The 24309-nt window shown below is 44.2% G+C and overlaps 1 protein-coding gene across 1 annotated transcript in view; it reads left to right on the forward strand.

The window, feature by feature from the left end:
- The first annotated feature begins 226 nt into the window (after nucleotides 1–226).
- Nucleotides 227–24309, forward strand: part of LOC134929644 (histamine H3 receptor-like) — a 60358-nt gene continuing 36275 nt past the window's right edge. Inside the window, exons 1-3 of the mRNA XM_063925224.1 lie at nucleotides 227–479; nucleotides 2152–2321; nucleotides 20553–21209. Coding sequence (XP_063781294.1) covers nucleotides 227–479; nucleotides 2152–2321; nucleotides 20553–21209 — 1080 coding nt within the window. The remainder of the gene's footprint in view (nucleotides 480–2151; nucleotides 2322–20552; nucleotides 21210–24309) is intronic.

Raw genomic sequence — 24309 nt, forward strand, 5'->3', positions numbered from 1 at the left:
AGAGAAGTGTAAGGTTTGTCAAAGTTATTATTGTATTTAGGTCATTGCTACAATGTGTTTTAGTGTGTGTGTGTGTGTGTGTGTGTGTGTGTGTGTGTGTGTGTATATATACTGTATATATATATATATATATATATATATACAGTATATACACACATTTTTTTCTAACTAATGTATGCTTTTATTTTGCAGTGAAATTAAGGCAAGCGCTGCATAGGCACGTATAATGCAGATTTACAGTACCAATGCCTCCTTGACTTATGCAGGAGATAACATGTTTTCTGATACCGTCAGTATTTCCAATCTAAGTCACGTTGCTGATGGCATGGGCATCATCCAGGCGGTGCTGATGTCCTGCATGATCAGTGTGACAGGCACAGGGAATGCTCTTGTCATTCTTGGTTTTATAACTAACAAAAAACTCAGGACCCCAAGCAACTACTTTATTTTAAACTTGGCCATCAGTGACTTCTTCACAGGTAAACAAAAGTCAGTTACCCTATGTCTATATATAATAGTGTCTATACTAATACTGATCAAGAAGTCAGAATGCTTACATAAACACTTACATATAGGCAACTGAAAATAAAATACCACATTTTTCTGTTCTAGTAACCAGCTGATAATTTAGCAAGTCATAACGAAAAAGTTTTCTGTTTGTCATATGGTGAAATACAGTGTGTGTGTAAGCAGGTTTTACACATTTACTTGTCTGATGAAGCATCTAGCTGACATTTAGCATATACATTTCTAAATAAAGCGTACACCTACTAAATTCTTAAATTACCAAGATATCTCAGAAAGATTGAATGAACTACCTAAGCTAGGTACACACTACACAATTATTGAACGAATCCTATATAATAAAAGACTAATGCTGCTCATCACCTATATGGGGGGAATGCAAGTGTTTTGCACACCCGTTGGCACTAGATGGCCCGCGATGGAGCAATTTTATTGTTGCTCTGTTCGGCCACACACAGCTGCCGGAGCTGACATTACTGTTATGTTGATCCGTCATTTTGACGGGCGAATAACTAGTTTGCCAATGATCAGGTGCTCGCACTGTTTTATTATATAGTGGAAATAAATGATCATTTCAGCGTTCCACTAATAAACAAGAGAAATCATGGTCACAGATACACTCCTTCAGTTATCACATCGGTTGGCCAATATAGAAAATCTCAGCCTCAATCCTCCTTGTGGGTAAACATACGCAAATTCAGTGAAGTGTGGCAGAAAAATGGTTACTTGTAAAATAAAAGAAGCACTTAGTGTGTAGCTCAGATTTAGGGGGCCTCCGATTTGCTCGAAAAATTGTCAGAATAATCAAAAAAATAAGACAGTGTGTACCTAGCTGAAATGCAGAGACCGCTGTCTTGAACAGAAGACCAGCCACACCAAGCATACCCCAATCACTTGGCATACTGTATTTCCTCAGCCTACCTGCACACATTGCTAGTCTTATTGTAAAGTTGTATTGTTGTTTTAGTATTCACGTGATCATTATCTGCATAGACTATAAGGGAGAATTTGAAATGTTGTAAATGAATGGCACAATGCACACATTCATAAAGTATATGGGTATGGGTCATTAGGTCAACCACACTTAGGTCGACAGTCATTAGGTTGACCACTATTGGTCGACATGCAGTAGGTCAACATGGTCACTAGGTTGACATGTACTGGGTCGACATGGAAATAGGTCGACATGAGTTTTTTTTAAACTTTTTTTGGTGTTGTTTACTTCATAAAGTGACGGGGAACCCCAATAAGGGCTCCGCTACCACTACGCTCGGCACAGGTTGCTATTCCCAATCGTAGTCCATGTGGAACGTAAAGTATAAAAAAGTAAAAAAAATGAAAAACTCATGTTGATCTTTTTCCATGTCGCCCTAGTACATGTCGACCTAGTGACCATGTCGACCTAATGCATGTCGACCAATAGTGGTCGACCTAATGACTGTCGACCTAATGACCGTATCCCCACTATATTTATACATCTGCATGTGATTGCAATAAATCTTATTGTCACATTACAATACACTGTAGTTTATCTCCTAATATTTCAAGCCAAAAGTTCCCAATTCAGCAAGCAATACATTATATAATACTGTGTGACACTTAGAAAACATGTTTCTTTTTTCTTAGGTACTTTCTCCCTCCCGCTGTACTTAAAGAATTTCATTATTAGTAGAAGATGGGTCCTTGGAAAAAGTATTTGCAAACTGTGGCTCACAATTGATTACACTTTGTGTCAATGTACAATATATAACATTGTTCTTATCAGTTGTGATCGTTTCATTGCTGTCACCAAAGCTGTAAGTATATATTTTGTATAACAAATGTAATAATGCGATAACACATTGTTATAAGTCACATTGAAGAAAGAAAAGTTGCCAAACAACTTTTCTCCTGACACCACAATTAAGACATTATAATAATAAGTATACTGCCTCATATACATTCTGTACATCTGGAGGACTCTTGGAAATTTGAGTTTTCCACTTCCAAACTTATACTTTTGCCCTGCAGCAGAGGAGAACCTGATTGTGTTATATTGTTATATCACTTAGGCCCCTATTTATGAAAGGGAATAAAGCCACACATTTTTGCTGGAGATAGGGTTTCTCCCTACCTAATATAGCCTATTCAGTAGGTATTACCTCATACCTCCTAAAAAGGTGTGTGGCTTTGCTCCTTGCCCCATTGCATAGCATGATGAGAGTGTGGCTGTGCATCACCCCCTGGTTCCTCATCATGCTGGAGGAGTGCCAAGCGCTCCCCGAGCTGCAGGCCTGCCAAAACCTCTCTCTGCGTGGCATCCAGCCATTCACCACTACAGACCATGGTTTCAATGGCAGGACAGTGCACGAAAAGTGTCCCATTAAAAATCATAATGGTTTGGAGGTATTTCAGCAGTGATAGCTTTGGGCTCTTTGCTTTGCATGGGGAGGCCTGTTTAAGAATAGTTGTGGTGGTAGATGTGCCACAGACACCTGTTACACATTTCACTAAACTCTCTGGGTTGCGTGGGTTCATGTTACGTCACACAGTAGTGTCCGTTATTCGCATTACACCTCACCGTATTGGTCCTTATTCACATTACACCAACAGTAATACCCTTTATACACATAGTGCCACACAGTAATGAGTCTTACTATATGACCCATATTATTACACAACCTAATGTTTCAATCCATTTTACATTAGCAGTGAGAAAAATAAATGTTTGCTCTTTCCTAGTAGACAAATTAAGCAATACTGTATATATATTTCCAATACATATAGAGCCAGCCATGCTTCAGACCAACATTCCTCCAACCATCCAACTAATCACCAGGATGGAGTTGTGAGCTTTATTTACCAGATGTACTGTATGTGTGTATGCATACAGTCAATAGGTGACTGACACTCCAAATCCAATAGTACAAATATGCCTTCAGTGATATGAAGATAGCTGGACACTCCAGTTCAGAAATGTGCACAGGAGTGTTGACCTTGTTACTGTCGACCTAGAGACCTAATCCCCAGAGAAACACCCACCAGCTCTTCCCGATCCCCGTGTCTCCCGATTCCCAAAGGGCCACTGTTAGGTTGAGCCCTAGGCAATTGCCTAGTTTGCCTATGCCTATAGCCGGCTCTGATTATGGACACATACACAACAGTGGTAGAGTTTTGTTTAAAGGTACAGCAACTGCTTTGGTAAAAGTACAGTAAGACTGTGTTTTTAATAAAACATTACAACATATGTGAATATCCATATAATTTATATCTAACACCATATTGTGAAATGTATAACAGCATAATGATAACATCTATCTATCTATCTATCTATCTATCTATCTATCTATCTATCTATCTATCTATCTATCTATCTATCTATCTATCTATCGCTTTATACATATGTGTTTCTGGGGTATATTTTCTAAGCCTTGGAGAGAGATAAAGTTGATGGAGATAAAAGGCCTGAGTCAGAGAGTGACAAAAATGCAAAGCCACTTTCAAGCATCTACATCCGATTATAAGGAGAGACATGCATGAGATGTATTAGTAGAAGAGATGCCTCCTGCATGTAGCTGTGATCCCAGCATCGCGACCCACGCAGAGGGCCAGCTGAGTAAGCTCCAGCTGACTCCGCTGACCGATGGAAGCGGGGGGCTGCGAGGTCAAGAAGTCAGCTTGGTAACACGCAGACCCTGGACTCTGCCCTCCCAGGAAAATGGGGACAACACGCCCCCATTTCTGGGAACGCAGCCCTACCCACGCCCCTTCCCCACCCCTTCAGGGTCTGAGGGACATGATAAATCCTTACTCTCACTGGCAAAATGTACATACCGTACATGTGAGTCGCTGATGTACACTACCCCCGTGGCTGAACCGCGCCATTACAGGGGGCGGGGCTTCACCTCAGAATTGCTTGTAATACTCAATTGGTGCCATTTTCTCCTCACAGTGACGCCGGAGCGCTGATCCTGCAGTCTGCTTCTCCTCACACATTGCTGATACAAGTACCAGGGTGTTATAGAAGGGGAGGGGAGCACATATTTTATTGAAGTCTGAGGGCTTCACATTGGATAAAAAGCGCTGTTTTGGTATATATGTATATTCATTGTATGTAATACATATAGGGCGCGTGGTGTGGACTGGCAATTCCCTATGGGTCCCTCTGACAGACATTAGTGTAGGTCTGTCCCCATTAGCTCCTGTGTGTGTGTGAGTGGTGTGACAATACACGCGTGTAACATGTCTAGAGAAAGCTCTTCCCCAGAGGAACCCATGTTAGAGGCACAAGAGTGTTCTGAGCCTGTGTGGGTGAGAAAGCTGCAGAGTAATATGGCTAAACTAGCAAGAAAATTCTCTGAGTCTGAGGAACAGACAAAGCATTGGAGACAGTCTGTGGAAGATGCTCTATTTGCTGATTGTTCCACACAGTGGCGTAAGTTCGCCCCAGTCGCCTGGAGGCATGATAAAATGTTGGTGCCCCCCTTCCCCCCCCCACACATACAGTATATGCCATATGTAGATATCTGGTACTCAGGGTGAACAGTAGCAGCGTACTCAGATGCCTTTCACAATAGTAGTATAGACATACACACACACCTCTTTCACTTACACACACATGCCTCTTTTCCTTGCACACACATGCCTTTTTCACTTAAAACACACACACCTCTTTCACTTACACAAACATGCCTTTTTCACTAACTCACACGCCTCTTTCACTTGCACACACACGCGCTTCTTTTACTTACACACACGCCTCTTTCACTTACACACACACATGCCTTTCACTTACACACAAACACATGCCTCTTTTAATTACACACACTCACATGCCTCTCACGCAAACCCACACACACATGCCTCTCACATAAACCCACATACACACCTCTTTCTCTTACACACAGACACAGACACACACACACACACACACACACACACACACGCACACACACACACACACACACACACACCTCTTTCACTTACACACACACATGCCTCTTTCACTAACACTAACTCACATGCCTCTCATGTAAACCCACACACACACACGCCTTTTTCACTTACACGCCTTTTTCACTTACACACATACATGCCTCTTTCACTTACACACACACACATTTTTATCTTACACACACACATCTTTCTCACTTACACACATGCCTTTTTCAGTTACACACACATGCCTTTTTCACATACACATGCCTTTTTCACTTATATGTGCCTTTTTCACATACACACACATGCCTCTTTCACTTACACACACATGCCTTTTCACTTACACACACCTTTTTCACTTAAACACATGTGCCTGTTTCACTTACACACGCACACACACACACCTTTTTCACTTACACACATGCCGCTTTCACTTAAACACACACACACCTTTTTCACTTAAACACAATTGCACACACACACACACACACACACACACACACGTCACTTACACACACAATTACACACACATGCCACTTTCAGTTACACACAATTACACACACGTCACTTTCACTTACACACAAACACACAAGCCACTTTCACTTACACACAATTACACCCACACACATCATTTTCACATACACATGCACAATTACACACACATGCCTATTTCACTTACACACACACACACACACACACACACACACACACACACACACGCCACTTTCACTTACACACACACACACACACACACACACACACATGCCACTTTCACTTACACATAATTACACACACACATCACTTTCACTTACACACACACAAATACATACACACATGCCTATTTCATTTATACACACACACAATTACACACACACACACACACACAACACTTTCACTTACACATGCAAAATTATACACACACATGCCACTTTAACTTACACACACACACACACACACACACACACACACACACACACACACAGCCTCTTTTACGTAAACACACAACTTTCCTTTAAAAAACAGACATACACACCTCACTTAAAACCATTCACACACATAAACAGTGCTGCCAACATTTATTAAAGATACCCCCGGAAATCACCCCCCCCTCCCCCCACACACACGCATACACCACACACACACACACGCACACACACACACACACACACTCACACACACTCACACACACACAAACACACACACACACACACACACAATGCAGCAGCTGGAGGCGGGTGATACCAGTGCCTACCTGCTATTAGCAGGCCGGAGGAAGAGAGAGCTTCAGCCAGCCAGCCCAGCTCCATTGGAAGTCCCTGTGAGCAGCTGTGTGCTGGAGCTCCTCTTAGCTGCAGCCAGCTGTCAGCTCCTCTCTGTGCATACGAGGACGAGGAGGCAGCTGCTGCTGCTGTGTGATAACACTGACACGCTCCTCCGTCCAGTCAGATGCGGAGATGGATTGTCGGGCAGTGGGAGGCAATGGAGAAGTGCCCCCTGCAGGTCAGGAGCCCGGCGGCAGCCGACTCCATTGCCTCCCACAGTTCCGCCTCTGGTTCCACATCATCCACTCGGGACCCCTCCAGTTCCCAGAAAAGGTCCCTGGCCCAAATTATGCAAAGGGACACTGACACAGATTCTGACACTGACGTCGACACTGGGGATTTGAGGGGGGTAGATCCCAAACTGGCTAAGAGCATTCAATGTATGATAGTCGCTATAAAAGAGGTGTTAGAATTTCCTGACACAACACCTCCACCTGAGTTAAAAGATTATTTTAAATTAAATAAAAAACAGGTGGTGACTTTTCCTCCGTCTAAGGACTTAAATACATTTTTTGAGGAATCCTGGGCTAACCCGGAAAATAAATTTGCTATCCCTAAAAGGTTGCGGGTAGCACACCCTTTCCCAGAAGAGGATAGGCGTAAGTGGGAGTCACCCCCAATGATAGACACCTCAGTTTCTAGGTTGTCAAAGAAAATAATTTTACCTGCCCCCGGGTCAGCTTCATTAAAAGAACCTGCTGACCGCAAATTAGAGACGACTTTAAAGTCCATCTATGTTGCTACGGGTGCGTTACTCAGGCCCACAATTGCTTCTACGTGGGTAGGTAATGCAGTCGAAAAGTGGGCAGATAATTTGATTGTTAATATTGACACGGTCGATAAAGATGACATGCTGCAAATTCTAGGTCATATCAAAGATTCTGCAGGTTATTTGGTTGAGGCTATGAAGGACGTAGGTTTACTGGGCTCACATGCCTCTGCTCTGCTTTAAGCCCGCAGGGCGCTCTGGATACGCCAATGGAATGCTGACGCAGAATCCAAAAGAAATATTGAGGCACCCCCATACAATGGTGAGGCCCTTTTTGGAGAAAAATTAGATGCCATGATATCAACTACTACATCTGACAAGTCAGCATATCTGCTGTCGGCAGCTACACCGGCTAAAAAAGTATATCATTCTCATACTATGCAGTCCTTTCGGCCCAACAAGTACAAAAAGGCTAGAAGTACCCCTTTTTTCACAGGAAAAGGGAGAGGAAAAGGTAGAAAACCTACAACACCCTCAGGCTCCCAAGAGCAGAAGTCAGCAGCTACTTCTACAAAAACCACAGCATGACGCTGGGGCTCCTCTGCGGGAGTGCGATCGGGTGGGGGCACGTCTACTATTTTTCAGCCAGGTCTGGCTTCGCTCGGACCTGGATCCTTGGATTTTACAGATAATATCCCAAGGTTGCAAGTTGGAATTTCAAGACCTTCCCCCATGCCGATTTTTCAAATCAGCCTTACCAGTTTCTGCTCAGGACAGCGTAAATGTCTTGAATGCAATACACAAATTATGTCAGGACAATGTAATTGCCTTGGTTCCTGCCGAACAAAGGAATCAAGGCTTTTATTCAAGCCTGTTTGTAGTACCGAAGCCGGATGGCTTGGTCAGGCCAATTTTATACCTAAAATGTCTGAATCTTTATTTAAAAAGATTCAAATTCAAGATGGAATCCTTGAGAGCGGTGATTTCCAGCTTAGAAGAAAAGGAATTTCTGGTGTCAGTAGACATCAAAGATGCTTACTTGCATGTCCTCATCTACCCGCCACATCAAGCATACCTGAGGTTTGCAGTTCAGGATTGCCACTACCAATTCCAGACATTACCGTTCAGGCTCTCCACGGCTCCGAGAATATTCACCAAGGTGATGGCGGAGATGATGGTTCTCCTTTGCAAACAAGAAGTCAACATAATTTCATACCTGGACGATCTCCTCATAAAAGTGAGATCCAGGGACAAGCTAATCCAGAACATAGTGTTGTCCCTGATGGTACTACAACAGCACGGTTGGATCATCAGCTTTCCAAAATCTCAGTTGGAACCGACGATGAGGTTATCATTTTTGGGAATGATACTGGATACCGAAGTACAGAGGGTATTTCTACCAGTGGAAAAGGCTCAGGAGATCCAGAGCATGGTCAAACAACTTTTGAGACCAAAAACAGTATCAATTCATCAGTGCATTCGCCTGTTGGGGAAAATGGTAGCGGCTTATGAGGCGTTACAATATGGCCGATTCCATGCCAGGGTCTTCCAGTGGGACCTACTGGACAAGTGGTCCGGGTCGCATCTCCACATGCATCAAAAGATAATCTTATCAGCAAAAGCCAGAATTTCGCTCCTGTGGTGGCTACAAATGTCTCACCTCCTGGAGGGACGCAGGTTCGGGATTCAGGACTGGATCCTGGTGAACACGGATGCAAGTCTCCGAGGATGGGGAGCAGTCATGCAAGGCGAAAGCTCCAAGGAAAGTGGTCAAGTCAAGAAACTCGCCTTCATATAAACATTGTGGAATTGAGAGCTGTGTACAACAGTCTTCATCATGCGGCACACCTTCTTCAAGGTCGTCCCATACAGATCCAGTGAGACAATGTAACGGCAGTGGCTTACATAAACCGTCAAGGCGGAACAAAAAGCAGAATGGCAATGGCAGAGGTGACAAAGATACTCCTCTGGGCAGAAAGACATGCAAAAGCTCTGTTGGCAATTTTCATTCCGGGAGTGGACAACTGGGAGGCAGACCTCCTCCGCAGACACAATCTCCATCCAGGAGAATGGGGCCTCAACCCAGAAGTCTTTGGTGGCAAGTCGTTGGGGCGTTCCTCAAGTGGATATGATGGCATCACGCCACAACAAGAAGCTTCAGAAATATTGTTCCAGATCGAGAGACCCACAAGCAATAGCGATAGATGCACTGGTGACCCAGTGGGTGTTTCAGTCAGTGTACCTGTTCCCTCCACTTCTACTTATTCCGAAACTTCTCAAAATCATCAGAAGAACAAGAGTTCGAGCAATATTCATTGCTCCAGACTGGCCAAGGAGGGCTTGGTATCTAGATCTTCAGGAGTTATTACTGGAAGATCCTCGGCCTCTTCCTCTTCACGAGGACCTGCTTCAGCAGGGGCCATTAGTTTATCAGGACTTACGGCGGCTGCATTTGACAGCATGGCTGTTGAGCGCCAAATCCTAGCCCCTAAGGGTATTCCCAATGATGTCATTCCCACACTTATTCTGGCCAGGAAAGGGGTAACGTCCAAACATTACCATCGTATTTGGAGAAAATATGTATCTTGGTGTGAATCCAAGAAGTCTCCTGCGGTGGAGTTTAAATTAGGACGTCTTCTCCTATTTCTACGGGCGGGTATGGATGCTGGATTGAGATTAGGATCTATCAAGGTTCAGATTTCGGCCTTCTCAGTTTTCTTTCAGAAACAATTGGCTTCTCTCCCTGAGGTCCAGACGTTCGTGAAGGGGGTTCTGCGCATCCAACCTCCCTTTGTGCCTTCTGCGGTGCCATGGGATCTTAATGTGGTGTTGCAGCTCCTTAAATCGGACTGGTTTGAGCCTCTACAAGAGGTAGAGTTGATGTTTCTCACTTGGAAAATGGTCATGCTGTTGGCCTTGGCCTCTGGCAGACGAGTATCGGAGTTAGGAGCTCTCTCACACAAGAGTCCTTACTTAATATTTCATGAAGATATGGCTGAACTGAGAACACGTCAGCATTTTCTTCCGAAGGTTGTATCTTCTTTTCATATCAACCAACCAGTGGTGGTGCAAGTGGCGTCTGACACCTCGGCCGTCTCAAAATCGTTGGATGTCGTCAGAGCGTTGAGGATTTATGTTGCAAGAACGGCTAGGATAAGGAAAACAGAATCCTTGTTTATCCTCTATGACCCCAACAGAATTGGGGGTCCTGCTTCTAAGCAGACTATTGCGCACTGGATCAGGGGTACCATTCAGCACGCTCATTCCACGGCAGGATTGCCGTTACCGACTGCGGTAAAAGCCCACTCTACTAGGTCCTGGGCAGCTGTCTGGGGTGTCTCGGCTTTGCAAATTTCCCGAGCTGCTACTTGGTCAGTTCAAACACGTTTGCTAAGTTTTATAAGTTTGACACCTTGGCTGTTGACGACCTAAAGTTTGGTCAGTCAGTTCTGCAGGAACATTAGCACTTTCCCGCCCATACTGGGAGCTTTGGTATATCCCCATGGTACTAAAATGGACCCCAGCATTCTCTAGGATGTAAGAGAAAATAGGATTTTAATAACCTACCAGTAAGTCCTTTTCTCGAAGTCCGTAGAGGATGCTGGGATTCTGTTTAATTTTTTGCACACATGTGTTTACATATTGACAGCTGTTGCTGTTGAGTTATACTTGCTGGTTGGCATGAGTTATGTTAAAGGCCATGTTAGCCGACATGTTTCTTGTGTATGGTGTGAGCTGGTGTGAATCTCGCCACAAGTTTATTAGTAAATCCTCTCTCGAATATGTACGTCTCCTCGGGCACAGTTCCTATACTGAGGTCTGGAGGAGGGGCATAGAGGGAGGAGCCAGTTCACACTGTTGAAAAGTCTTAAAGTGCCGAAGGCTCCTGCGGAACCGTCTATACCCCATGGTACTAAAATGGACCCCAGCATCCTCTACGGACTACGAGAAAAGGATTTACCGGTAGGTTATTAAAATCCTACTTTTTCATACACAGCCTGTAACATGGCAGTTAGGAGCTAATTAGCTGGTACTTTATCTCCATGCACTTTATCTATCTCCAAGGCTTGTAAATAGACTTGCAAGTGTGTGAATCTTTTGCGTTTTTGTTTTTTGTGTGTTTATTAGCCTGTTCATTGGGGGTAATTCAAAGTTGATCGCAGCAGCAAGTTTGTTAGCAATTGGGAAAAACCATGTGCACTGCAGGGGGGGCAGATATAACATGTGCAGAGAGAGTTAGATTTGGGTGGGTTATTTGTTTCTGTGCAGGGTAAATACTGGCTGCTTTATTTTTACACTGCAATTTAGATTTCAGTTTGAACACACCCCACCCAAATCTAACTCTCTCTGCACATGTTACATCTGCCCCCCCTGCAGTGCACATGGGCCCTCATTCCGAGTTGTTCGCTCGGTAATTTTCTTCGCATCGGTGCGATTTTCCGCTAATTGCGCATGCGCAATGTTCGCACTGCGACTGCGCCAAGTAAATTTGCTAAGAAGTTTGGTATTTTACTCACGGCATTACGAGGTTTTTTCTTCGTTCTGGTGATCGGAGTGTGATTGACAGGAAGTGGGTGTTTCTGGGCGGAAACTGGCCGTTTTATGGGAGTGTGTGAAAAAACACTGCCGTTTCTGGGAAAAACGCGGGAGTGGCTGAAGAAACGGGGGAGTGTCTGGGCGAACGCTGGGTGTGTTTGTGACGTCAAACCAGGAACGACAAGCACTGAACTGATCGCACTGGAAGAGTAAGTCTCGAGCTACTCAGAAACTGCAGAGAAAAATCTTTTCGCAATATTGCGAATACTTCGTTCGCAACTCTGCTAAGCTAAGATACACTCCCAGAGGGCGGCAGATTAGCGTGTGTACTGCTGCGAAAAGCGGCTAGCGAGCGAACAATTCGGAATGAGGGCCATAGTTTTGCCCAACTGCTTACAAATTTGCTGCTGCAATCAACTCGGAATTAGACCCTTTGGCCACACATTGAGGATGTAGTGCCCCAAGCATAGAATGCATTTGACTAATTATGTAGTGATTCTCTATGTTTTATATTGTTCATTGCATGATTTCTACTTACAGTGTGTCCCCTAATACCCAACACAGTATTTTTATTTTTTTATTTTTTTTAGCTTTAAAATGCATTGGATATCTCTTCATGTATATACTGTAGATCTCAGGCACTAAAGTGTACATAGAAATTATTTTCAAATGCTAATAGTGGTGGTAAACATAGATAAAATTACATTTTCGGGGAAGGTTCAGCACGGATCGCTATTGAGACTCAAATTGCAATTGTCTCAAAATTGCTACCGCGAAAAATCGCATGTGAAATGCCACCCAGAAATGTTAAGAGACACCAACTGATGCAATCGCAACTCTGCGTATGCAATTGCAGAGTTGCCATCAATGGGGGTAATTCCAAGTTGATCGCAGCAGGAATTTTGATAGCAACTGGGCAAAACCATGTGCACTGCAGGGGAGGCAGATATGACATGTGCAGAGAGAGTTAGATTTGGGTGGGTTATATTGTTTCTGTGCAGGGTAAATACTGGCTGCTTTATTTTTACACTGCAATTTAGATTGCAGATTGAACACACCCCACGCTTTTATTTGCATGGATGCAAATAACAGCCACTTACAACTAGTGATGAGCGGATTCGGTTTTACTCGGTTCTCAAAACGGCATCTTATTGGCTATCCAAAACACGTGACATCCGTGAGCCAATAAGATGCCGTTTTGAGAACCGAGTAAAACCGAGTAAAACCGAAACCGCTCATCACTACTTACAACACTTACTGGGTTTTTGTTTACTTAGAAAATCCACAAAAGTTGCTTTAATTCAAAAGTTCTCTTCTTTCCTCATGCAATGTCATAATATTAAAAACCATGAACCGCTACCCATTTGCATACTGACGCTGGGATCCCGGCCGCCAGGATGCTGGTAGGGGGCCCAGGGCTGTTTTTCTCATCCCCCTGCTAGGATGCCGGCAGGGGGGGCGAGTAAAATAGCACTGGGCCCCCCGCCGGGATCCTGGCGTTGATATGCTGACCTCCGGGATCCCGACTGATGGTTACCTGACTACATAGGTATAAACAAACAGAAAAATTACAAAGCGCCTGGTTTACCCTGTAAAAATCCCTGTACCTAGCAGCTGTGTCAAAGAGGGGAATACTCAACCCCTTAAAAGAAAACACAAATTAAAAAGAATTAAATGACACGTGCGCTTGTAAAGTATTAGAAAACCACAAATTCAATTTATTACAATAATAATATCATATACCCCACAGTCGACTGGACAGAAAACACATACAATTTATGTCTGAGGAAGCCGCTGATTGAGCGATTGAAGGCAGGGAAACGCGTCACATTGCGACCCCTACAGTGTCTGGACTACTGACAGAGAGCCGACCTGCATGTGCAGGAAACTGTCTCTGCCCTCCGTTTCTATCTGGAGCCCCAAGCCAGAGCTGTGCTTAAAGGATTTAACCAGCAGTCGGGAGCATTTTAATAAGGAGAGGTATACAACACTGACATTGCAAGATAAAAAGCCTTTATTATCACTATGCTGTGAGATTTCCAGCTAGAACACTCTCTCTGTGCACAGTTATAAACCTGCAGCGCTGTAGTCGCAAGTGAACCATCATAATTAGCATTAAAGTGATTAATATTTGCTGCTATATGGACAAATCCTTAGATAAGCCTCCTGGGGAGTGGTGTTTTATATAAAAGCTTATATTATATTGCACTTTATATGTTGTGGGTTTTTAATATATTTTCTGCAGCGGGGTACACTGTGATTCCACAGGGAATTACATCGGGGTGTAGAGTTGGATCTTGATCCGAGGCACCAACAGGCTAAAAGCTTTGACTGTTCCCAGGATGCATAGCGCCGCCTCCTCTATATCTCTGCCTCCAGGCACTGGAGCTCAGTTTGTAAGTTGGTGCCTGCAGTGCAGACAGCTAACAGGGAGGGCTGCGCTAGGCAGGCCTGAAAAGAGCTTTTTGAAGAAAGAAGACTTCTAGGGCCGCAGCACAGGCACTTAAAAGTGCTATATGTCATATTGACATATCATGCTGCATGAGGCTCCCTCACCTCCCCCAGCGACGCTGTATACTCCCGTTGCCAGGTACTTACAGCGGAGGGCTCCGGTCACTTCAAGGCACACACCCACCGCTGCTCTCCTGGATCGCGTGGCTGCATCTTTGGGAGGAGGTAAGAGGGTCCCCCAGGCGGGACCTGCTGAAATCGTGATCCGGTGCGGTCTCCAGGAGATGGACTGCGCGCGCTGGCATGGACACTGTGGCCATACAGGGACCCCACTAGACCACCAGGGCAAGGGGCACAGGTCAGATTTCTTAAAATCCATTTCAAGTAGGCCTCGCAGTACCCAGTGGTGAAGTCCAGCAAAGGGATAAGGCTCTGAGCTGTAGCCCCTCCCCCAGCCTCTGGTGCCATTTACTGCAAATGTTCCCACCCTGGAGCTGCATATCTATCTCTCCCTCACTCCCTGTCAGCGTTTGGGCACCAATACACACATGCTGAGCTGATTCTGGGACTGCTGGGCAATGTCTCCTCTGTAAAGCCGCCTGCATCATCAGCGATGTGCATTTACAGGACACTTAAGTATTCTGCATGTCATTTAGACAGTGTTAGTTAAGAACAAGTGCATAACTTCAGGGTTATTTAGTACAAGTACCCTGTGATATACATCCAGTATTTACTGTGCATTGTTATATCTGTATATATACATAGCTTTACGTAGTAGTCCAGTTACTTAGTATTGCTAGTCCAGTGCAGTTTCATTGTTTGTAAAAATGTCTGCATTGTACATGTGACTGTGTGTGCCAATAGCTGCTGTGTGGTCTCTGTTCCGTGTATCTCACACATATTGCTATCCCTATATTCCGCACCCTGAAGGGAGCTAAGTGAGTCAGGGTTCTTCTCATATGATATAGTGTTTCACAGGATATACTACTTTGGTATTTTTCTCTGTGTGTTTCAGTCACCATATACCTCTTAAATTCTCTGTTTGTGCTCTGCTTTGCAGCCACACTATACAGAGGATTTTTGTCAGGTATTTTGTCTGCTTTTATTGTACTATTACGCCCTAAGGTTACGCTTACAAATAATGTCTGCTAAACAGGGTGGTAGATCCATGGCTGATCCTGCACCATGCAGTGCTGACGCCACGGATTGCTCAGAGGAAAACATTGCAGCTGAGGGTTCAGGTACCGGGGGTTCTATACTCCTCAGTCAGTCTGCAGCACTGGGGGCACACCAAGACCCACCTTGGGCTGCCTTTTCTAATTTACTGACTACGCTGGTAACTAGATGCGCCCCCTGTGGGACCTCCTGTGTCATTACAGCCACATATGGTCCCTGCGGTTAATCCGCCATGGGCAGATACTCTGTCCACTCATCAATTAAATCAGTCTTTGGCAAAACAAAAACCTAACCCTCGCCCGCCTACGACCAAGGGGTCATCTAAGTGGGCCATTACTTCCTTCCATTATCCTCCTTGGATACTTCATCTGATGAAGATGGCGCATATACTGACCCCTCAGACACTGATGCAGATGCTTCTGATCGGGAATCTATTACACAGGTGGATGTTCCTGACCTCTTAGAGGCTGTCAGACTGATTCTTCAAATTGATGATGAAGCAGAACCTCAAGATACCTCTAAGAAACCTGATAAGTTCAAGCATCAGAAGGTTACTAAATTAGTTTTACCCCATTCTGACCGTTTGGTTGACATACGTCAGGAATCCTGGGACTATCCAGGAAAGAAATTCTCCCTGTCTAAGAAGATTCTAGCTTGTTATCTCCTAGCTGCAGAGTTAAGTAAAAATTGGGAAACACCGCCGCCGGTGGACTCACAGGTCGTGTGTCTGGTGGTGTCTTCTGCTCTGCCTGTCACTACCGTCACCTCTCTGAAGGAACTGACGGATAAGCGTGTGGAGGGTTGCTTGAAGTCTATTTACACTCTTGCAGGAGCTGTGCATATGCCCACTATTGCTGCTTCTTGCAAAAGCTATTGAAGCCTGGGTTCAGGAAGTAGAAGCGGAACTACCAACTGATTTTCCTGATAATGCTAGACAGTGTCTTTCATATATTATTACAGCCTCTCATTATATTCAGGAGGCGGCATCTGATGCTCACCGGATTCTCTGGTTGCGGTCCTGTTCTGTAGATCTGGACTCTAAAAAGACCTTGGAGGTGAGCCCCTTTAAGGGAAACATCCTTTTTGGGGAGGATCTCGACAAAATTGTTGCTGACTTAGCAACCGCTAAGACTGCCTGTCTGTCTAGTACTAATCCTTCAGCTCCAAAGGCTAAAAGCACTTCCTTTCGCTCCTTTCGACCTCCAGGTAAAGCAAAGGGTCAGGCATACCCGAAACAAGCTCGCACTTCCAAATCCACTAAGCCCAAATCTAAACGTTCCTGGGCTGCCCCTCAGCCTGCTTCCAAAACAGACAAGCCTGCTGCATGATGGGGCGGGCCTCCTCCTGGGGGACCCCAGGGTGAGAGGCCGACTTCTGCAGTTTGCTCAGGTATGGTTACAGACCACTTCAGACGCCTGGATACAGGAAGTCGTCACTCACAGTTAGGCCATCTCTTTCAAGAAACGTCCCCCTTGCCAGTTTTGCTCAACAAATATCCCTTCGGATCCGGTAAAAGCAAAAACTCTCCATTTGGTGGTACAATCCCTTCTAGACACAGGGGTGATAGTGCCGGTACCTCTGGCTCAGAGAGGCAGGAGGTACTATTCAACGTTGTTCCTAGTCCCGAAACCGAATGGGTCTTCCCGGCCCATTCTCAACCTCAAGTCCTTGAACAAATTTGTGAAAGTTTCCAAATTTCGTATAGAAACTCTTTGCTCTATTGTTCTGGCTTTGGAGCCCATGGACTATATGGTATACCTGGACATACAGGATGCTTACCTGCATATTCCTATTGCCATGACGCATCAGCAATACCTGCGGTTTGCTATTGGCAACCTACATTTTCAATTCCAGGCCTTACCTTTTGGTCTGACCACGGCTCAGAGAATCTTCACCAAGGTCATGGCAGTCATGATGGATATGCTCCGCCTTCAGGGTATCAGGATCCTGCCGTATCTAGACGACTTGTTGATCCTGGCAAACTCTCCGGAGGTTCTCCTCCGTCATCTGGAAGCCCAGAGCCCATTGGTGGTTCATCAACTGGAAGAAATCCTCACTGGTCCCTCCTCAGAGCATGGTGCACCTGGGGGCATTATTGGACACCCACAACCAACGGTTGTTCTTGTTTCCAGAGAAAGTCCTAAAACTTCAGGAAAAGATAAGATGCTTCCTATCTCACCCACGTGTGTCGATACACTCGGCGATGCAAGTACTAGGCCTCATGATGTCCGCTTTCAACATGGTGGAGTACGCTCAATTTCATTCCGGCCCTCTGCAGAGGTTAATCCTTTCCAAATGGGGTGGCCTGCCACACCGGATAAGGACTCACATGATCTCCTTGACTCCTGACTTCGCCTGTCACTGACCTGGTGGCTACAGGACCAGCAATTGAGCAGGGGTCGTCCCTTCTGGATCTCCAACTGGGTCCTTCTAATGATGGATGCCAGTCTGTGGGGTTGGGGCACGGTGTTTGAGCAACACTCTCTTCAGGGTCGATGGACCAGGGAGGAATCTCTCCTCCCGATAAACATTCTGGAGTTGCAGGCAGTGTTCAATGCTTTGAAACTGGCCCTGCCTCTGGTACAAAACAGGCCTGTTCAGGTACAGTCAGACAATGCCACCACGGTGGCGTACATAAATCATCAAGACGGCACTCGAAGCCGCATGGCAATGATGGAAGTGTCAAAGATTATTCTATGGGCGGAACGACATATGCCAGCCATATCGGCAGTGTTCATTTCGGAGGTCCTCAGCTGGGAAGCGGACTTCCTCAGTCATCAGGACGTACACGCCGGAGAGTGGAGCCTTCATCAAGAAGTATTTCAACTCCTAGTGGACAAGTGGGGCCTACCAGATGTAGACCTGATGGCGTCTCGACACAATCACAAGGTTCCGGTCTTCAAAGTAAGGACAAGAGATCCTCAAGCAGCGTTCATGGACACCCTGGCAATTCCATGGAACTTTCGGCTGCCATACGTATTCACTCTAGTGTCGCGCCTGCCCAGGGTAATAAGGAAGTTCAAGCAAGAAGGAGGAATACTACTTCTCATCGCTCCAGCATGGCCCAGACGGCATTGGTTCTCAGACCTTCAGGGTCTCTCGATAGAGCGTCCTCTTCTACTTCTGCAATGCCCAGACCTCCTCGTTCAGGGCCCTTGTGTCTACCAGGATCTGGCCTGACTGGCTTTGACGGCGTGACTCTTGAAGCTTCAGTTCTGAGGACCAAAGGATTCTCTGAGGCGGTCATTCAAACTATGTTGAAAGCCCGTAAACCGGCTTCAGCTCGGATTTATTATAGGGTCTGGAATTCTTACTTCACCTGGTGTGCGGCTAAGAATTATGATGCGTATAAGTTCAATACTGCCAAACTTTTGGCTTTTCTGCAACAAGGCCTGGACTTAGGCCTTCGTCTGGCCTCCCTCAAGGTTCATATTTCGGGCTTGTCAGTATGGTTTCAGAGAAGAATTGCGACTCTGCCTGACATTCATACTTTCACTCAGGGTGTTTTACGGATTCAACCTCCCTATGTTCATCCTGTGGCTACTTGGGATTTGTCGGTTGTCCTGGATGCCCTACAAGAGTCTCCATTCGAAACTCTTGAGTCTGTGGACCTTCAGTGGCTTACTCTTAAGGTCTTGTTTTTGCTGGCTATTGCTTCTGCTAGACGGATTTCAGACTTGGGTGCCCTGTCCTGTCGGTCACCCTTTCTGATTTTTCACCGTGACTGGGCGGCTTTTAGAACTTGCCCTGGTTATCTGCCTAAGGTGGTGTCATCTTTCCACCTTAACCAAGAGATTGTGGTTCCGGCCTTTACCTCTCCTGGTTTATCCTCCAAAGAACGGTCTTTGGATGTGGTACGGGCTCTCCGTATTTATGTGAAGAGAACAGCTTCACTTAGGAGATCTAATTCTCTCTTGGTGCTTTTTGGTTTTCATAAATGCGGCTGGCCTGCTAATAAGCAGACATTGGCCAGATGGATTAGAATAGTGATTGCACATGCTTATGTACAGGCTGGCCTTCCAGCTTCTGCTACCATCAAAGCCCATTCTACTCGGTCTGTTGGACCTTCTTGGGCGACCACGTTCATAAGGTTCTATGCCTTTGATACTTCCACCTCTACAGTGCATCCCCTCCCATGAGGAACTGCTTTAGAACATCCCCAATGTAATTCCCTGTGGAATCACAGTATACCCCGCTGCAGAAAAGGAGATTCATGGTAAGAACTTACCTTTGTTAAATCTCTTTCTGCAAGGTACACTGGATTCCACAGGGCGCCCACCCTGACACACTTAGCTTCTTTGAGTTTGTATGGCATTAGCCGCTGCTACCTTCTCTTGTCGTGAGATGTAGTTGTATGTGGCTACTAACTGTTGTCATCTCTCTTAGCTGCTACTGCATTGGACTGGTTAACAAAACTGAGGTTCAGTGCCTGGAGGCGGGTATATAGAGGAGGCGGCGCTATGCATCCTGGGAACAGTCAAAGCTTTTAGCCTGTTGGTTCCTCGGATCAAGATCCAAATCTACACCCTGATGTCATTCCCTGTGGAATCCAGTGTACCTCGCAGAAAGAGATTAAACAAAGTTAAGTTCTTACCATAAATCTCCTTTTCTGTCCAGTCGACTGTGGGGTATATGATATTATTATTTTAATAAATTAAATTTGTGGTTTTTTAATACTTTACAAGTACATGTGTCATTGAATTCTTTTTGACTACATAGGTGCATGTATAAATCTAATAACAATGTCTCACATAGAGGGAGATGCATCTTACCTCCGAGAGAGAAAGTGAAGAAGTTGCCCAAAGTAACTAATAAGCTTCTGTCAATTTATAGTAATTTTGTTGGAAATCTAATTTTCTTTGTTAATATTTTTGGGGCGCTTTAACTCAATTTAATATATCCTAATATTTATCTAGGTAAAATATCGGGATCAGCAGAACAAAATGAAAATGGCTTTTATAAAGATGTCAGCAGTCTGGATTATAGCATTCCTAAATTTTGGCCCGGCAATCATCTTTTGGGAGTATGTGGTGGGCTATAGTGTAGTGCCAGAAGGTGAATGTAACCCAGAATTCTACTATGGTGGTCGCTACTTGCTCTATTCTTCTTTTTTTGACTTTTTCACTCCAATGGCTGTGATAGCATATTTTAATCTCAGCATTTACTTCAATATAAGATGTCGCATGAAAAGTAAAGTATTAAACACTGGCAATAAATCAACAGACTTACTGGCAAACATAAATAAGGATATTTTTGTTGTCAGTTGTACAAATTACAATTCAAACTGTCTGTCAACTTCGACACAACTTGACCAGGAGGTTCAAGCACACAAAAACAAAACTCATTTTTTAGAAAACTTTTTGTGGCTCTGTAAAACCACTCATCACTCAACTACAAAAACGACTGTAAGAAATGAAAGCTCAAGAATAATTGGACCCCTCGATTTAGCCAAAAACTCAGCATTATCCAAGGACAAAAAAATTGCAAAATCTTTAGCTCTTCTTGTTTGTACATTTTGTATCTGCTGGGCACCGTACTCTTTCCTAACAATTATCACAGAGGGATTTTGGGATGTTTGTGTGTCACCATTTGTGTATGATGTAACCTGTTGGCTTTTCTTCTTTAATTCTACAATTAATCCTTTTCTATATCCTTTTTGCCATCCCGCGTTTAAAAAAACCTTAATGCAACTGTTATGTATCAAAAAATATTAGGGTAACAAAAAATGTATTATTTTGCTGCTCTCACAGATTATTGGCATCAGTAACATTTCAGAGGCGATAAACACTACGGCTATTTGTTGTTCTCGGAATAATAAAAAACAAGGTTTGATATAATGCTGATTTGATTTTTTTAAATTAGCAGCATTATTATAAATTTTGGGATATTTGCGTGTCACCAGTTGTATATGATGTAACCTGTTGGCTTTTCTTCTTAAATTCTACAATTAATCCTTTTGCCTTCCCGCATTTAAAAAAAAACCTTAATGCAACGGTTATGTATCAAACAGTTTGGGCATCGGCTTCCAGTGATGTCAGACACTGGTGGCGGCGGGACTTTCTCGTTCTCCTGTGTCTGCTCCCACTATACATACAACGCGTTTCAAATCCTATTGGATTCTTTCTCAATCCAATAGCGTCTGATGTCAACGGAAGCCAATGCCCGAACTTCCAGTAGAAGCACACAGCGCACAGAGCGGCAACCTGACTCCAGCTGAATGTAGGGTAAGCTAGGGAAAGTGCTTATTACTAATAAGCAGGACTTGAATCTCACCCACCAAGTGTCTGAATAGCTCCAACAAAATACCTAGAAGGAGCTGTAAACATCGAGCCAATTGACCATTGTTTTTACTCATATTTTTTATTGTTTGCTTTGTCCCTTCTCTATTGTCCTTATCTTTTCTACAATTTTCTTTGCTACACCCACTGCACTTTCTTCTCCTAGTTTTCCATTTCCAAAGCTGCAGTTATTTTATTATATTTTCTTATTTTTTATTTCGTTTTTTTATTTTATTTATAACCACACACAGCGCTCAGTCAAACCCTTCATAAAGGCGGGAGATATAAAGAGATAGAGGGATAAAAAATAACTTAGGAAGGCAAGGGGTATAAGGGGGCGTACAGAGTTGGGGATGGGAAGTGATTAAGTGAGACCAGGAACAGCTGCATTGTGAATCCTATACCATGGAGACAAAATAGTGTGAAACTTGTCCACTGTGCTGTTTTGGAGGCTAGTAAAGTACTCCATTTTGTACATAAACCAAAAATGGTTGAGAAGCTATGAGATATGTAGAATCAGTTTGTTATCATGCTTGGATAACTGGCAGACCAGGGCACACAAAAGCAATGAAGCCAGGGAGAGGGTAGGACACAGTGATCGAACCATCTTCCTAAATGGAGCATTATTAAGAAATGCCTACCAAATATGAAGAAAGGAACCCACTTGACCACAGTGTCGCCTTACCTAGACTGAGTCGATGAGAGAGAAAAAAATGGGGTTTAGCATATTTGCCAGAATTTTGGTTAATAGCTTAAGGTCGGTGTTTAAGAGGAAAATCGGGCAATAATTAATTACCAATTTTGGGCTTTATCCTGCTTCGAAATTACCGACGGAAAAAAACTACCAATGAGGAAAGGGTTGAAGGAGGTTGTAAGATGGGGAATGAAAGAACCTTGAAGTGTTTTGTAGTAAGAAAACGGGAGCCTTTCTGGGCCTGGCACTTTGAATGGTTTTTGGAATTTAAGAGCATTATAAAACTCTTCTTCAGTTATGGGAAGATTAAGAGTGATGGAAGTGAAGAGTCAATCTGAGGTAGGGCACAGGAAGAAAGATATTCAGGAATGGGAGTGGGGGGGTGGACTGAGGAGAGCCATGACTTTGGAGATTATAGAGGCGAGAACAATAGTCTCTAAAAATTGAGCCATTTTCAGGGGGCTACAATGAAGAGATTCAGAGAGATCCTTAAGTGTTGATATTGCTGAGATAGCCTTGCAGGCCTTCAGGTGGCTGTCTAGAATAGTGTCTGCCTTGTTACTTTTTTCATAAAAGCGCTGGTTTAGCCATCTAAGAGATTTTTCCAAGAGAATAGCATTAAGGGCAGATTCTGCTGCGGTGATTTGCTGAATAGGGCGTTGAGAGGGGTACGTTTATAAAGAGACTCCAACTGTTGGAACTGATCTGTAAGGGACTGGAGGAGTTGTTTATGTTCCTTATTCCTGTGTGAGGCATAACTGATAACATGGCCCTGGAGGTCACATTAATGAGCTTCCCAATTAAGTGGGGAGCACCCAGAGTAAGGAAGATTAAGGGAGAAATAGTCCTTCAAATCATCAGTGATCTTTGTCAAGAATTGAGGGACTTTCAAGAGAGTCTCAATAAGTCACCAAGAGGTCTGAGCGACCGGGGTGTCCAGAAGGTTAAAAAGGAGGAGGTGACAGTAGAATGATTGGACCATGGAGTAGAGATGATCGCAATGAGATGCTTGGAGACAGGCAGGCTGCAGGCGATTAGGTATATTTTGGAGCATGAGCAATAGAGAGCAGATTAACACAGAAACATAGAATTTTATGGCAGATAAGAACCACTTGGCCCATCTAGTCTACCCATTTTAGAAGGTATAGTCCCTGAAAGAGTGGTTGAGAGAGTGACACATATCTAAAATACCATCTTCTGTTCTGTTGCATGTTTAGTGAGAGATCTAGATCTAGAAATATGGTGGGCCTGGGAGGAAGATTTGTCCAGTACTGAATGAAGATTGCAGTTAAAGTTGCCACCAAGAAACAGGTAGCCCACATGGCGCTTATGCAGTGTTCCAAAAACAGAATTAAAAAAGCCTTGATGGCATACATTAGGGACATAAACATTAGCAATAGTGATGTCTATATGTTCAAATCTGTCAGTCAGAATAATGTAACAACCATCTGAGTCAGTATGGACAGAGCTTTGAATAAAAGGGCAATTTATTGTTAATTAAGATTGCAACTCCATTGTGTTTTGTTGTGCGGGAGCAGTAAAGCACATTTGAGAAGCATTTAGAAAGCAGGGTAGTGTGACCAGGGGCACAAAAGTGGATTTATTGCAGAAGAATTATGTCCACCGTTAGGTTGTAGATGGTGCAGAACAGGTGCGACTGTTTCTGGGGGCATTAAGGCCCCAGACATTTATGGATGCTAT

This window comes from Pseudophryne corroboree, chromosome 5, assembly GCF_028390025.1.
Source record: "Pseudophryne corroboree isolate aPseCor3 chromosome 5, aPseCor3.hap2, whole genome shotgun sequence".
In the NCBI taxonomy this organism is placed as follows: domain Eukaryota; kingdom Metazoa; phylum Chordata; class Amphibia; order Anura; family Myobatrachidae; genus Pseudophryne; species Pseudophryne corroboree.